The sequence below is a fragment of the Misgurnus anguillicaudatus genome, chromosome 21, assembly GCF_027580225.2.
Source record: "Misgurnus anguillicaudatus chromosome 21, ASM2758022v2, whole genome shotgun sequence".
Taxonomy (NCBI): domain Eukaryota; kingdom Metazoa; phylum Chordata; class Actinopteri; order Cypriniformes; family Cobitidae; genus Misgurnus; species Misgurnus anguillicaudatus.
In genome coordinates this window covers 56633405-56648742 of record NC_073357.2, presented here as the reverse complement: position 1 = coordinate 56648742, position 15338 = coordinate 56633405, and the positions used below count along the sequence as shown (strand labels likewise).

The window sequence follows — 15338 nt, the reverse complement described above, 5'->3', positions numbered from 1 at the left end:
GCAGTTTATTTTAATAAAGTGATGTTATTTTAATGTCACACTTTATACATTCTCTATTAAAGCTTATAAAAATATTTAAGACGCAGTTTTAAACAACAACAGAGAAAGGAAAATATTTGACTTATTAAAATAAACGTTTATTTTAAATTAATTAAAAATATTTTATTAATATAATTTTTGTTTATAAAATAGAACCATACATTTTTCTTGTGAAGTAGCTTAGTATACTGTGCTTATTGTTAGCTCTTAAGGTAAAATACTACATTGATTCAAGTTTATTTCTGTAACGTTATTGCTTTTGGATTTAATCATCGGTTAAAGAAATTAATGCAATACTGTATATTTGTTTATTTATATTATTAACAATCATATTAATTGTTGCTTTTGGTATTCCTATTATTTTGATCAATTTACGTGACTACTCAGACTACCTCTTTTGTCTATCGACTATGTTGTACGAGCGTTTTCAAGTCTATCCCTCGACTTGAGACGCGGCTTAAACTATCCTCAGTTCTCCTCACTCACTCACGGTAGACACGGACGGATAGCTATCGTCACGTAAAATAAAAACACATTCTGAAGCTTAGGCGAGACAAACGAAGAAGAGAAATGAGAAAGTAAGCATTAAACTAAAAGAAACAATGTAAAGGTAGATGAAGAAGGGTCGGTAGGTTAAATTATTATCAATGAAAAAGCTTCGAATAACGGCTTAACGTAAATCATCCAGTCCTGCAGGTGACTTGTTAATATCAATTTATTTTCATTATCTTTAATGTCACGCAAAATGTTTGGGGATATTTGTGGACAAACCAAGGAATTTGTGTGAATCAATCCGATTATAAGATCTTATCTTACTGACCGTTATTAGTCCGGATCAATCCAAACAGAACATGCATGGTGTTAAAACCTGCTTCACAATTTATGACTTTTAACAGTTAAGCCTTACTTTATTCTCTAAATCTAAAAAAAATATTTCTAATTTATTGCTGTGTACTTGCATTTTAATAGAAAAATCAAAATTGTGCATTCGGTCCATCATTATTCTGCACATTGTTTACTTATTATATTCTCTGTAGTTTAAGATTACGCTTTTACATTATTAAAGCCTATACTTGCCAGTATAGTTTCATATTAAAAGTAGGCTATAGTAACATAACATTAACACATAACTGTGTGAATAACTCAATATTTATTTTATTTACTCAGCCAGAAGATGAAGACTACAGGGACGAGTCTAGAACAGGTAAGAAACGACCATGCAAGATATAAAAATGATCAACCAATGAACAATAGTCCATTACAGCATAAGCTGCTTTATTAACATTTGATATAAAGTCACTTAGGTGTTAAATTTCCTGTGTTCCTGTAACTCAGTGGAAGTGCATTGCATTAGCAGCGCAAAAGGTTGTGGGTTCAATCCCAAAAACATACACGCACTGATAATTGTATACCTGCACTGCAAAAAAATGATTTTCAAGAAAAAATTTAGTATTTTTGTCTTGTTTTCAGTAAAAATATCTAAAAGTTCTTAAATTAAGATGCTTTTTCTTGCTGAGCAAAATGACCCAAGAAATTAAGTCTAGTTTTTAGACCAAAAATATCAAATTTAAGTGATTTGTGCATAAAACAAGCAAAAAAAATCTGCCAATGGGGTAAGCAAATTTTTCTTGAATTTTGTTTGTGTTTAAGAAAAATTTTCACGATTTTTGCTTACCCCAATGGCAGATTTTTTTGCTTGTTTTATCCACAAAATCACTTAAATTTTATATTTTTGGTCTAAAAACTAGACTAATTTTCTTGGGTCGTTTTGCTTATCAAGAAAAAGTATCCTAATTTAAGAATTTTTAGATATTTTTACTGAAAACAAACAAAAATACTAAGATTTTTTTTTCTTGAAAATCATTTTTTGCAGTGTGGTAATGCACTGAGTTACTTTGGATAAAAGCATCTGCCAAATGCATTATAATTTTGTCACCATTTTTATGAGGTTAAAATAAGGAGTGTCAACTTTATACGTGACCCTGGACCACAAAACCAACCATAAGGGTCAACTAACCAATAAGGGTTAACTATTTGAAAATCTGGAATCCGAGGGTGCAAAAAACCAAAATATTGAGAAAAACACCTTTAATGTGGCCCAAATAAAGTCCTTAGCAAAACATATTACTAATGATAAACATTTTTAAAAAAATATATTTACGGTAGAAAATTTAAAATAGATCTTCATGGAACATGGTCTTTAATAACAGGGTTCCCCTTCAAATTTCCTGACTAAAAAGCCGAATTTCCATGATTTATGTCCGGGATGCCGTGAGCCTGGATAACGTAGTGTACATCGTGAGTTTATAAAAATATAGCATAAATACGTGAAATGAATAAACCGTGCCAATTAACAGCTGTTTAAATTGTAGGCAGTGGAGGCTTGGACCCGGAAATGGTATTCCTTACTCTGTTATATTGACAAAAGGAAACTAAAGCTACAAAACAAAAATCCCTGATATTCCATGACTTGTTAAAAAAAATTCCATGACTTTCAATGTCTGGAAAACCCCTTTTAAAATTCCAAGACATTCCAAGAAAATCCATGACCCATGGGAAATTTTATAATTGACACATACAATGTGTTGTTGGCTATTGCTAACATTTTTTGTGGTCCAGGGTCACATATTTATATTTAAGTTGTACCTGTAATTTTACATATTAAGACAGAAATCTTAAAAAAAGACAACACTCTCACTCAGATGTTAAGAGACATTTTCTTTTATTTTACATAAAAAAGGGTGCAAACTTTGAGTTTCCCTTTAGGAGTAGAGGGAATAAAAATTTAATTTGAAAGGTTATGTATGGAATATTATAGGACTCCTCAGGAAAATAGGCATTTTAAATAAGATTAAGGCCTGCAACTTAAAAAGAAAACGTTTAGAGAGAGGGGAAAACGGGTCCATCACAGTTGAAGCCCTTGACAAAGTAAATCATTGAAATACATTTAAGTAACATTCATATTTCAACACAATAAATTCATAACACAATGAAATTTAAAGTATCTCTGTAAGTATGACCAGAACAAGAGAACGAAGACTCCTGCGGTACTGTACAATTTCGTTTTTTAATAGGGATGAAGTACAGAAGTACGCAGAATCTTTGTCGCCATCTTTCTTACTGAAAGAAACGACAACAAATAAAAGCCAAAAACAAAAGATAATTCAAATATTGCAGTGCTTTCCTATTCAGACATTTTTAATATAATCATCATTCCGAGGTCGTTAAAAATAAGCAGTTTAACCAGAACAATTGGTTCGCACGTTAACCGAAATGTGACAGGAATGATTACATTTGTTTAGAAAAGAAAGCAATGACTCTATAGCAGACACAATGGCAGGGCTATACGTTATACAGTGGTGAAAAAGGTACGCAGTGGCGATTTACCTGCTTACAGAGGGTCGGCCTTGCAGTAGCATTTAAAGGCATTATGCAGCCTCAGGGTAACAGTGTATCAACTTCATGCCCACAATGTTCTTCAGTGCCCAATTGACAAGTAGTTTCCATTGCTTTCCCATTTAAAAGCCATGCACGTAAAAATCTTCATTAACGTCACTTACATCAACTTTATGAGAATAATCTATACTGTACCTCTCTGTGTGTAAATCTGTAGCACAGTAATGTGATGCGAAAGCAGGAGATGGTACGGTACACAGACACCTTTACAAAAGACCCACAATGCTTCCTGATCGACTGGACCACCTTTTAACGAATAGTTCATATATTTAAACCTAAAAGGCCATTATTGTAAGGATACCATCTTTATTAAAATAAAAAAAGGACATTTTAAAATAAAACAGGAAATTAAAAATGGTTGACAATAGAGCTAGTAATCATTTCGATCGCATCATTTCATATTCCAGTAATGACAAATATCAAATCACTGAATTTTAACCATCGATCAATAAGAGTACTTCATATATACTGGAGTGTGATTTCAGTGTAGTGTCTTATATATATATATATATAGCATGTTTGATCGTTCTTGATCTACTCTTTCCTGTTCATCAAAGTATGTGTCAGTTCAGTGATAGTAGGACTAAATAGCTTAACCATAATCAGACGATTAAATATTCTGTTTATATCCACAAAACAGTTACTATTAGTGGCCCTGCGACTAGCCCGTTTACACTTTGGAAGAGTCAATAAGAATTAAGGGGGGTTCGAGGAGAGTAAACTTGCGAATTCGTTCTCCTCGCCTGGCAATAGCAAGCAGTGCACATCCAAAAAATACTAAATCGTCTAGCGAGGCACGTAATACATATCAATGAGAGAAGAATGTTAAATAAAGAGTCTTACGGGAGACCTCTCGCTGGACGCGTAAGACTCCGCGAGTGGATTTCCAAGCATATCGTTCAAGTACTTTTCACAGAATAATTTAGACCCAAAGTGACCTGCATCACAGTGGATAAGCATGAGGAAAACTATTAAATAACCATCACGTCGGAAAAATACAGCTCACCGTGACAAGTTTCGTATGCGATGAAAGCGGTTGGTTGGTTAGCCCTCCTATTGCCGCCAACCCGCATGCACGGCTCCACGAATGTAGACACTTGGACCTCATGGGAGCTCACCAAATTACTATTTACATTGAAAAACTAGTGGAAATGGACTGGATGACTTAATTGGTTAGTCAAGAATGTGCTAATAAAGAATCTGTGCCATTTTGAGATATCCATTTGGTCCAACATGGCAATTAACCTTTCCACCTGTAGGCCCTTTTTTATACAGAAACATCACGGTTTCTAGAAAACATTACAGGAGAGGTGTATCAGACCCTCAGATCAGAAGTATACAGTAATGCACAGACTAACAGTTAAAGTCATCGAGGGCCGAACGAAACTTTAGTGCAGTCCCACGCTCCTATGGCTTCTCTTTCGATGTCCGCACGGTGATCAAAATAAAATAAAAATAATAGTTATATAATTTATCTTACATTAATTCACATTTACTTTACATTAGAAAGCTCACGAAATAAAATCATGGATTTAATGCTGTGAACGGGCGAGAAATGAGCAAGGCAACGTCACGACTGAGATTATAGAGTCTCTCGCAGCGATTCTTGAAAGTAAAAAACATGAACATTACAGTCATTTTTAACGTATAACCCCACGGACTGCCTCATCCGTGTAAGAGGTCAAGGGCTGCCCGGTTAAGAGCGCCTCAAGGGCGCAATAATAGTCCCACATGATTTAACAAAGATGGGCCGCTTTAGGGGGTCTGTTTTAATACTTTATCCATATAATCTGATTCATACCCCCCCAAAAATGTTCCTAAAGAGAACGCGACACACATTACATTAGCATGAAGGCATGGGAATTTCGTAATGTCCTATCGCGGAGTCCCATAGAGGTGCTGAGTAACGTTAAGGCATTATATTGAGAGTCACTACCGTCAGTCTGGATCCTCCCACTTTACGCCCTTCGGACTCATGCACACCTATATGGAACGGTTGCCGAATAGCCGTTATTACAAGCTGAAATTGATAGCTTTTGCTTTACACAAACACGTTGAGGAATAAGACTTTTCTTAACCACCCTGGCACATAAAACGATTACTCACATCCTGAATAATAAGCAGTTTTCTGGCATATAAAACAACATCGATCAGTCGACTCTTTGTGGGAATAATAAGGTGACTATATGGACGGAAAAGAGTGTTTCAGATACAAAAGCGCAGAGAAGGAAAGAGGTCTCGCTGGTCACCGCAGCCAACAGAAAAGCAGACGTTTTATGCGCAAAGCGATACGATGTCGTAAGAGGTACAGCAGCAGGACTGGCTGGTAGGTGTGTCGGGAGGAGTGCTTTAAAACAAGCAGCTTAAATACTAGTCAGTGGAACTGAGATGGCGCCATCACGTCGCGTCTATCCCGTTACCACTGGAAACAGAGCTGCTTACGTCACACTTTCACAAAGTTCACGTGTAAAGGCCGGTTAGCATCGTTACTACAGTTAATTGTTTTTCGCTTTGCCCGTGTGCGTTAAATCACTCCGACATGTACGATGACGAACGCTAGTCATATCTAAGGCTTCGACCACTTCCTGGCAGCATGAAAACCAACAATCAGCCAACAAATATACAAACAAAAACCAAAAATAAAAAGATAAGTGAACAGAAAAGGGCCGCGCTGCAGCTCTGTCTCACGCAATGCCAGGGGATGGACAAGTGGTCCAGCGTGGACGATTCTGTCTCTTTACATCACACCATGGGAACTGCGTCCGTCACAGAGGAAGAGGATAACAATCGGAGATTTCCTCCCACCGGCAGGGACGAGGACAATGAAAAATAAGCAGGACAGCAAATCAAGTGCCGTGCTGTTCCAGTGCTTTGAGATCCGTAGGTTTGCGTGAATATCTGTGAGGCCTGCCGCCGCATAAATTCATGTGTGGAAGAAAACAACAAAAACAAACACAATCCCAACAGAGACGACGTGTGCACGTCTCGGTTTTCGTACGTCGGGCCCCCTCGAACTGATTCGTTTTGAAGGCTCGCCGTTGTAGTCTTGTAAAATTTCTTTATTTGAACGCTCGGAAAACAACCAAAGGAATGGGTTCTCGTGGAGAGGCCGGAGGTTCATTTGTGTCGGGGTGTGTTTTTCTTTCTCTTCCTCTTGAAGAAGCAGCAGCACCTAAAAGGACAGACAAAGGCAGGTTAACATCAGTGCAGGCTGCTTCTGAACGTAATAGCTACACATGCGGCACTTCCTTCGTAATTACACACCAAGCAGATATGTAGGTTACACGTTGTCAAAATATGCATTAGTATATCCTTATGTTTGCGTATGAAGGAGAGCTGGTAGTAGTTAAGAGAACTTTATGTCTGGGTTTCGTTTAAAGAGGACAACAGAGTCTTATGATAACAGCAACAACACAACAGAATGAGTTGGGGAAAACAAGCACATGCAGTGGAAGAGAACAGCACCAGACTGACACATCGAAAAGTGATAGACATAATTCTAATAGATGCCAGCAGTCACTGGCTTGTATGGTTTGTTTACTGCAGTTTTCACACGAACATAAGCAATCCTAAATATAGAATGGCCTGCGAAAACGTGCAGATCCTTAATAAAGTCTCTCATTTGACTGATTTTCACATTGTACAGTGATATTTTATTACGTAATATTACTATTTTAAGTATCTTGTATGCCTGTTCGCTTTGTAAGGTAATGGATCGCAACAATTTGGCATTCAAACAAACCTCTAATCTTAAGTATAAACAAATCAACAAATCTGCTTATAGACATTCCAGCAGTAACCACATGAACAGCTTTCGTGGAACAAACGTAACTTCTGGTTAATTTTCGCAAAGAATTCATTTAGAGTTGATTATTTCTGATTACAAGCAAAAATAAACAACAAGTAGATTACCTTAGTTCAAATCATAGCTAAAGCATACCAGAAACTTCACGGAGCTAACGTTATGGTGTAAAATGTGTACTATATAACGTATACAATCTTAACTACAGATTGGCTGCCAAACCTCCCTTTACATAGCTGTGATCCATGATCCCTCGTTTTTGGGAAACCAAAACATGTTATTTTCGACAAGGTATTTGTTCCATTGTTCAGTTTAGCCACTAGCCAAACCATTAAACAAACAGAGATCAGATGTTAATTTCCGTACAGACGTGTAAAGATACATTCACACGGGGCGAAAGCGTTAACGCTTCTCGTTTACTTCTATGCATTGCCAAACTGATTTGTGGATCTGTCAACGTCGAATCACTACCGTTGCTTGCTGCAGAATCTGAATCAGATCGCCTTATGCAAATAACCTAGTGTGAGCCAGCCAATTACATTTATCGTATTATTCGGACTATAAGCCACGTTTTTTTCATAACTTGGCTGGTACTGCGTCTTATAGTCAGGTGCGCCTTGTAAGTCAGTATGAATTAATTTAGACATTTATGAGGCAAGAGTCATCATTACCGTCTACAGCCGCAAGAGTCCACTATATGCTGCTCCTATATTTATTTAATTCAATGGATTCAGTGATGCGGAATGACGAACCTGCGAACTTCATGCTAGTTGGCTTGTTTGGTTAATTTAGCCTATTCAATCTTCCAGGTAAGTTCTGTATGCTATGGTTTATCGTTTAAATTACTGATAAGATTACTTTAACGTACAGACATCTATTCAGCCTGCTGTTCTGTCTGCTATTGTTTAGTTGAATAACTTGCCTTTCCAGATTAAATGTCTGTTCTTCGGCTTGGATTTTGTGAAATAATTTTCTAAATAAACGTAGACGTATAGTCCACTTCGACATATATGTTATTTCGTCTTTTTGAATGATGCGGCTTATAGTCTGGAAAATACGGTATGCAAGAACGGAGCATGTGTTGCGGCCACTCTGATTGGCTGTTGTCAACGCTTCAGACAAGCCTTCCTAGCCATATCTGCCTAGAAAATTGCACAGTTTAATTTTCTGTTTGTCTTAGTACACGATGTAACTACAGAAGAGTCAAGTTTTAAATAGGAAAAATATCGAAACTCTTTGGTACTCTTTGAGCGCGATGCTAATGGTCTAATCAGATTCAATGGATTATGCTAAGCTATGCTAAAAGTGTTAACGCCAGACCTGGAGATAAGCTGAATGGATTCCAAAACAGTAAAAATCAAATGTTTAAATCTAGGGGAGCTGGAAAATGAGCATATTTTCAAAAAAAGTGGTGTGTCCCTTTAAAAATATAAAGGATGTTTGCAACTAGAGTGCCCCCCTTTTAATCTCAGTCATTTTCACAAATGCATATAAATAATTTATCACAAGACTGGTAATGCAGTACAATGAGAGATTTAGTTAAGGGCCTGCATACTTGTAAAAGGCAAAGTATGTTTTTGTGAAGATATTCTTATTTCATTACTGGCTTTATGGAAATTGTATTACTCGGACGATTAGAGCACATCAAATCACGAGTACTTTAGTCGTTTAAATCAGACACGCCTCCATCTTCCCGTTTCAACTTGCACACCATAAAAAACTACATTAACCTATAACTGTGTTAGTAGATGTGAGTCCTAATGCAAACTAGATCTATATGGCCACAGTCTAGGCTGGTCCACTCCCTTTAGCTTTGATGTGGACTGGAGAGAGGGACTCACCACAGGTTGAGCATTTTCACGCAGCTACAGAAGAGTGTGAAAAGAGAAAAGACAGAGATTATTACACAGGGGTGAGATGATGAGACAAAACTAATGCCGGCGACACAAGACCAACAGGAAAACACAAAAACAAAGTGAGATCTGAAACATCGACTCAGACTCTACGACTTTAAATCAAGTTTAATCATCATATAGCAGGCATTTCCTGTATTCTTGTCAATTTGTAATACACATGAAACAAAATAGAAAATAAAATGAAAAAGGTGTGAGAGGAGGTGGAGTGTGGAGAAATGAAATGTCATGCTCGGCTCAGAAAGCAATTTACCACCCTAGTAAAAACAAGTAAGTAATGCACATAATAACTCCTAATATTTCTTCTACCATACCGGGAAAATGTTTTCCAAAAAAAAACCTGACGACGACTCAGGGTCACATACAAGTTATAGCGCTTTTCAACTGCATAGTAGCCCACGGTTTAGGTTGGGTCAGCTCACTTCACTTTGACTTGGTTAGCTTTTTCAATTGAGTTTTGTAACACTTTGGAGTGGGAGGGATTATAGGCGTGTCGTTATATTTGCGCTGCCTACTGCTGTGACATCATACAAGTGAGAGCTCCGTTGGAATGCTATACATTAATTTATTTCTCAGTCCGCCACAAAATTTAAATCGACCACCACAAATTTTATCGCGTTGTCTCACACGACAGTTTCTGTAGAAACACCTGTGACATCAGTCGACGCTCTCCGCCGAGCCTCGATCATTTAAGTTGCATTTAAGCATATATGCGAATGTGCGCGTCACGAATGTGCCGCCACCAACTGCAAGTTTAGAAAACACTTGTATGGTGTTCCTGATTGTCAACCTGTGGATGTTTTTCATTGCTAAAAGGGAGTTTGGGAACTTACAGCAAAGCACAGATGACAACATGTTTGCTCGAGGTAAAGCTAATCTTTTACATTATCGTGAAGACGTTGGTAGTGACGATTCCTTTAGACCAATCAGTGATCTATAGGGCCCTATCTTGCACCCAGCGCAATTGACTTTGTCAGTGACGCATGTATCATTTCGTATTTTGCACTGGCGCACAGCGGGTTTTTCCCTCCACAGACGCACGTCGGCAAACTAGGGAATAAACTTGCGCTCCCTGGGCGGTTCAGTGCAAAAAAGGAGGCGTGCTCCGGCGCAAACCATCTCTTATGCTATTTTGCAGTTTCAAAAAACAATTGCGCTACTAACAAAAAAAAACTAGTCTAAAGTCAGTGGCGCGTTGCGCGTAGTTCATTATGCTATTTTAAGGGCGCATGCTTGACCATAATGTATAGCGTGCACAACGCGCATTGCTTATCTAATCTACACAGATGCAAGAGTTATTTTTGCAAATCATAAATTGTTACAATAAAAAATATAAGATAAGGGAAATCATTAAATCATAAATTGTTACAATAAAAAATATTAATACATGAGATAAGGGAAATCATTGTGGTGAGCATTGTGGTGATAGTTTTTATTTATTTTGTGTGGCAGCGTTAAACAATTATCATGCAAATAACGATTAAAATATTTTCATAAGTTTGTTGTGTGGCTGTATTACGTTTATTTTATCTAAATAATAATTAAAATGTTTTCATAAGAAACCTTCATGTATGTGAACTTTGGGGTTGAACCTTGCTTGCGTTTCTTGTGTCCGATTTCAAAGCCCCCAAACCCTTTCAGCGGTGAGGGTGGACGCAGCGATGTCCTCCTGTGTGCCCGCCGTGCCCGATTTATGCTGGCAAGCTTGGGATCCGCCCGTCTCCTGACATCATGGTAGTGCTTGGCGCAGCTGATGTAGCCCGGGTAGGCTGATGAGACAATTGCGGCTATTTCCTCTCACGCCTGTTTAACCGACGCTGATTTGGGCGGGTTTCTCCCATCCCCATACAAAACAACTTCTCTGTCTTTGACTGCTCTTACAAGAGCGTCGGTCTCCTCGGCCGTGAACCGCTCCTGGCGTGCGCCTGTCAAATCCGTCATAATAATAGCAACCCGCCATGGAACTTGCGCCCTTGCGTTTAAAGGGAATGTTGAATAGCGTTTTGATTGGTTTATTTGACGTTACGCCCAAACCACACCTATGAATAATGAACCTACTTCAAACCAACCCCTTATTGATTTGCGCCCGGCGCAAGACTTATTTCTCCCGCCGGGAAAATAGCAACAGCGCCCAAGATCCGCCCACAAACTCACTTGCGCTTTGCGCTTCGGACTTGCGTTTCAGATCGTTAAAATAGGGCCCATAGTGTTTTCACATCACGTTTTGGTATCAGCTCATCTCGCTTGAAACCCCAACCGAGGTGCTACTAAAAAAAGTACTGGGTACTATATACTGCACCCAGTGGAAAAGCCCCTAAAAGTAAGCTGACCCGACACAAACCGTAGGGTACTATGCAATGGAAAAGCGCCATTATATCAAATTAATCTAGCAGCACTGGATTGTTTAAACCAGTAGTTAAGTAGAATATGGACAAACCAAACCGTTGGTTTAAATTAACCTAGATAATATCAATTTTGACCCAACTATGCGTTGAAATAACCCAGCACAGGTTAAATTTAAACCCAAATGGTTGTGTTTATTCATATTTAAAACCAACCATGGGTTGAGGTGATTGGTAAATGGCTATAATGTAAATCCTCCTTGGATATGGCCCGTCCCAACTTATTTCAGTCCATTATTTAGTAACTAATTATAAACTATACAGATTTCACACGATATGAAAAACAAGTATTATAACAAGTTTGCCTTTAATAGAAGTGTTTCACCATCACAGGCTGAATCTTTGAATGTAATTGCCTAACAATAATAACACAGACTGCTAAATGCAAGAACCAAACAGGAAACACACCGAAGAATAGAAGATCACAGAGATTAGAAGAAAGACCTCCGTTGAGCATTAATAGCATATAATAGCCATGGCGACTCTGTGCTGATAATTGATATTGCTACACTGTCAGTGCTACTTTTAAGTCTGTGCATCAGTAAATCAAAGACGGGCAGCTTCTAAAGATATCAAAGAACTAAAAGAATGAGTTGTAATTCAGGATGTTTTATATAACAAACTCAAATGTACACGGACATCAGGTGCATTAAAGGGAACACAAAATAAAGTGCGTAATTGACTCGCTAGCAGAATAGAGCTTTATGGAAATATATGCTCTCTCCCAAACGCCAGTGAGCTAGCTACCTAAACAGCATTTTCGGCAAAAATAAGGTACACTACTTATGCAAAGGCTGCTCCAAAATGGTAAGCTTACTAAATATAGCGTAAAGGGATGGTTCACCCAAAAATGTTATTTACCCCATGACTCACCCACCCCCAAGCCATCCTCGATGTATAAGATAAACATTTTTTCAGAGGAGCACAGAGTTATACCAGAAAAAGTCCTGGCTGTTCCAAGCTTCACAATGGCAGCAAACGGTGCCTCCGATTTAAAGCGCAAAAAAGTGCATCCGTCCCTCACAGAAGTAATACAAACGGCTTCAGGGGGTTCAATCGATTAGAGGTCTTCACGGGTCCACTTGATCCAAAAACCCAAGGTCTGACCCGAGCGGGTTCGGGTATAAAATTTTCAAGTGTGCCTCGGACACGGGTTGGGTATAAAAATAGCGGCATCAAGTCTCGGGTAATTTAAAATGAATGCGTTTTTGCCAAAGAAACCCGAGATGACCTATACTCTCTCTTAGTAGTTACTTGGTGTCACTGTCAGATAAGAGTACAATAAACAGAGCAGCGGGTCAAATTGGTTTTGAGGCCACCGGGTTTTCTTTCTGTCTGACGGGTGCGTGTGGAGCTGCAGACTGCATACACGTTGGAGCCGTTTACATTAGGGTTCCAGTTGGGTTAAAAAATTGCCAGTGTTTCGGGTCGGACTCGGGTCTAAATTTCTCGGGTTTGTCTCTTGCTGGGTCTATCTTAAAAAAATGCATGTATGCACATTGGGTAAAGAGTGTTTCGGGTAATTTCGGCTTGGGTGCATTTCTTTGGACCCAAGAGGACCTCTACAATTGATGCGATTTTGTGGGAAAAAAATCAATATTTAAAATGTTACCAACTAAAATAAATAGCATCCAGGTAACGGCCGACGCACGTTCACAAGAGAGTGCATTTCTAGTGTACGTAGCGTATGACGTGAGACGTAGCGTACGACGTTGGGGCTACGACGACTGAGACGTTGGGGCTACGACGACTGAGACGTTGGGGCTACGACGACTGAGACGTTGGGGCTACGACGACTGAGACGTTGGGGGTACGACGACTGAGACGTTGGGGGTACGACGACTGAGACGTTGGGGGTCCGCCGACTGAGACGTTGGGGGTACGACGACTGAGACGTTGGGGGTACGACGACTGAGACGTTGGGGGTACGACGACTGAGACGTTGGGGCTACGACGACTGAGAAGTTGGCGCTACGACGACCCGAGACGTTGGGGCTACGGGCTACGACCCGAGACGTTGGGGCTACGGGCTACGACCCGAGACGTTGGGGCTACGACGACCTAGACGTTGGGGCTACGACGACCGAGACGTTGGGGCTACGACGACCGAGACGTTGGGGCTACGACGTCCGAGACGTTGGGGCTACGACGACCGAGACGTTGGGGCTACGACGACCGAGACGTTGGGGCTACGACGACCGAGACGTTGGGTACGACAGAGACGTAACATACGACGTAGTGGTGTAGTGACTAACATGGAAGCGCAGAGAGCAAAACAAAATGGCATTTAGTAAATAGAAATCTAAAACAGGGATTTGAAAGAAAAAAATTTGCCTGCGCTTTAGCATCTGCAATACTGCACTATGTCTCGTACGCTACATCCTATGCTGGAAGCGCATTCTCTCATGAACGTGCGCCGTCATTACTAAAAGCTAGTTATTTCAGTTTGTAAAGTGTGGATTACTTCTTTTAAGGATAGATAGACAACTTTGGGCAATGAATCAAAGGCACCATCCACTACCACTACAAAGCTTGGAACAGCCAGGACATCCTCCAATACAACTTGTGTTTGTCTGAAAAATGACAATCATATACATTGAGGATGGCTTGAGGTTGAGTAAATGTTAGGGTAATTTTAATTTAGGGGTGAACTATTCCTTTAAGAAACCTTGTTTTCGTCAAATTCTTATAATTCACAGACGAGATTCCCAAAATACAAGCGAAAACATCCTCCGAATTGGAGGAAGCTGATCTAAAGTATTATAATGTATGTGCTCCTGTATACCTCAGTGGTAGAGCTATGTGTTAGCTGTGCATGGGTTAAAAAATTTACACCTTTGCAATTCACTGTAAATTGCTTTGGATAAAAGTGTCTGCCAAATGCAAGTACAAATGTATTTACATAAAAACAGTGCAGCCTTATTAAAAATCACATGGGGCTAACATACCTCATGAAAAAATACTAAATACTACAGCTTGTATACACCGGTGGTACATACAGCACAATCTCAAACACTAAAGGGTAAAGTAGATGACAATGGACCACTGAGAGTGATGTCAGGTAAAGACCCAGAGAGCTTCAGGACATCTTGAGTCAATCAGACACAAGGCAAAGACAACAGAACTTTGTGAATCTGAGTATACATACTTGGCTTCATCCACCACCTCCACCTCTGCCTGCGCTGTGATTGGTGCATTCGAGTGGGCCGCCAGCGGGTCGTCGGCATTCAATTCACCATTGGTTGAGCTAACCACCTGTGTTGGAAAAGCACGAATAAATAAACGTTAAAGTCGAAACATCATATGATATTGGTGTAACAATGTTTCTTCAGTTTTTACATAAAATCATTCTATAATGTAAAGAACATTGTGTGATAATATAGCCTTGATATTTTTAATATTGCCCGATTAAGGTCGAAGATCGATATCAATGTGAAATCAAACTTTGATGCTCCTCATCCCATCATTAGATTATGAGACTTTAGTCATGATTTCACAGACAGGGTCACATATATAGCACCACTACCCTACATCTGAACATATGATTACATTTGACTGGGTCGCCAAATATATTATATATTTATACATGTTATCTATGAGACCAGCCAAGATCTGGTATTGTATTTGTTTTGTCTCAAGATCCAGGTTCAATATTGCATGTTCCTAATTTGTGACCCTGGACCACAAAACCAGTCGAAGGTTTTTTTGTTTTTAAATTAAGATGTA

General features: G+C 39.2%; 1 protein-coding gene across 4 annotated transcripts in view; it reads right to left on the bottom strand.

Annotated features, from left to right (window-relative positions):
• Nucleotides 1-2744: 2744 nt before the first annotated feature.
• csnk1g1 (casein kinase 1, gamma 1) overlaps nucleotides 2745-15338 on the bottom strand; it is a 66053-nt gene continuing 53459 nt past the window's right edge. For 2 of the 4 annotated variants that reach the window (XM_073859431.1, XM_073859433.1), the window contains 3 exons: nucleotides 14761-14867; nucleotides 9139-9162; nucleotides 2745-6667 (listed from right to left, as the gene is read on the bottom strand). In XM_073859431.1, coding sequence (XP_073715532.1) covers nucleotides 6613-6667; nucleotides 9139-9162; nucleotides 14761-14867 — 186 coding nt within the window. In that variant the 3' untranslated portion in view covers nucleotides 2745-6612. The remainder of the gene's footprint in view (nucleotides 6668-9138; nucleotides 9163-14760; nucleotides 14868-15338) is intronic. The other 2 variants (XM_073859432.1, XM_073859434.1) reach the window with 1 other exon arrangement.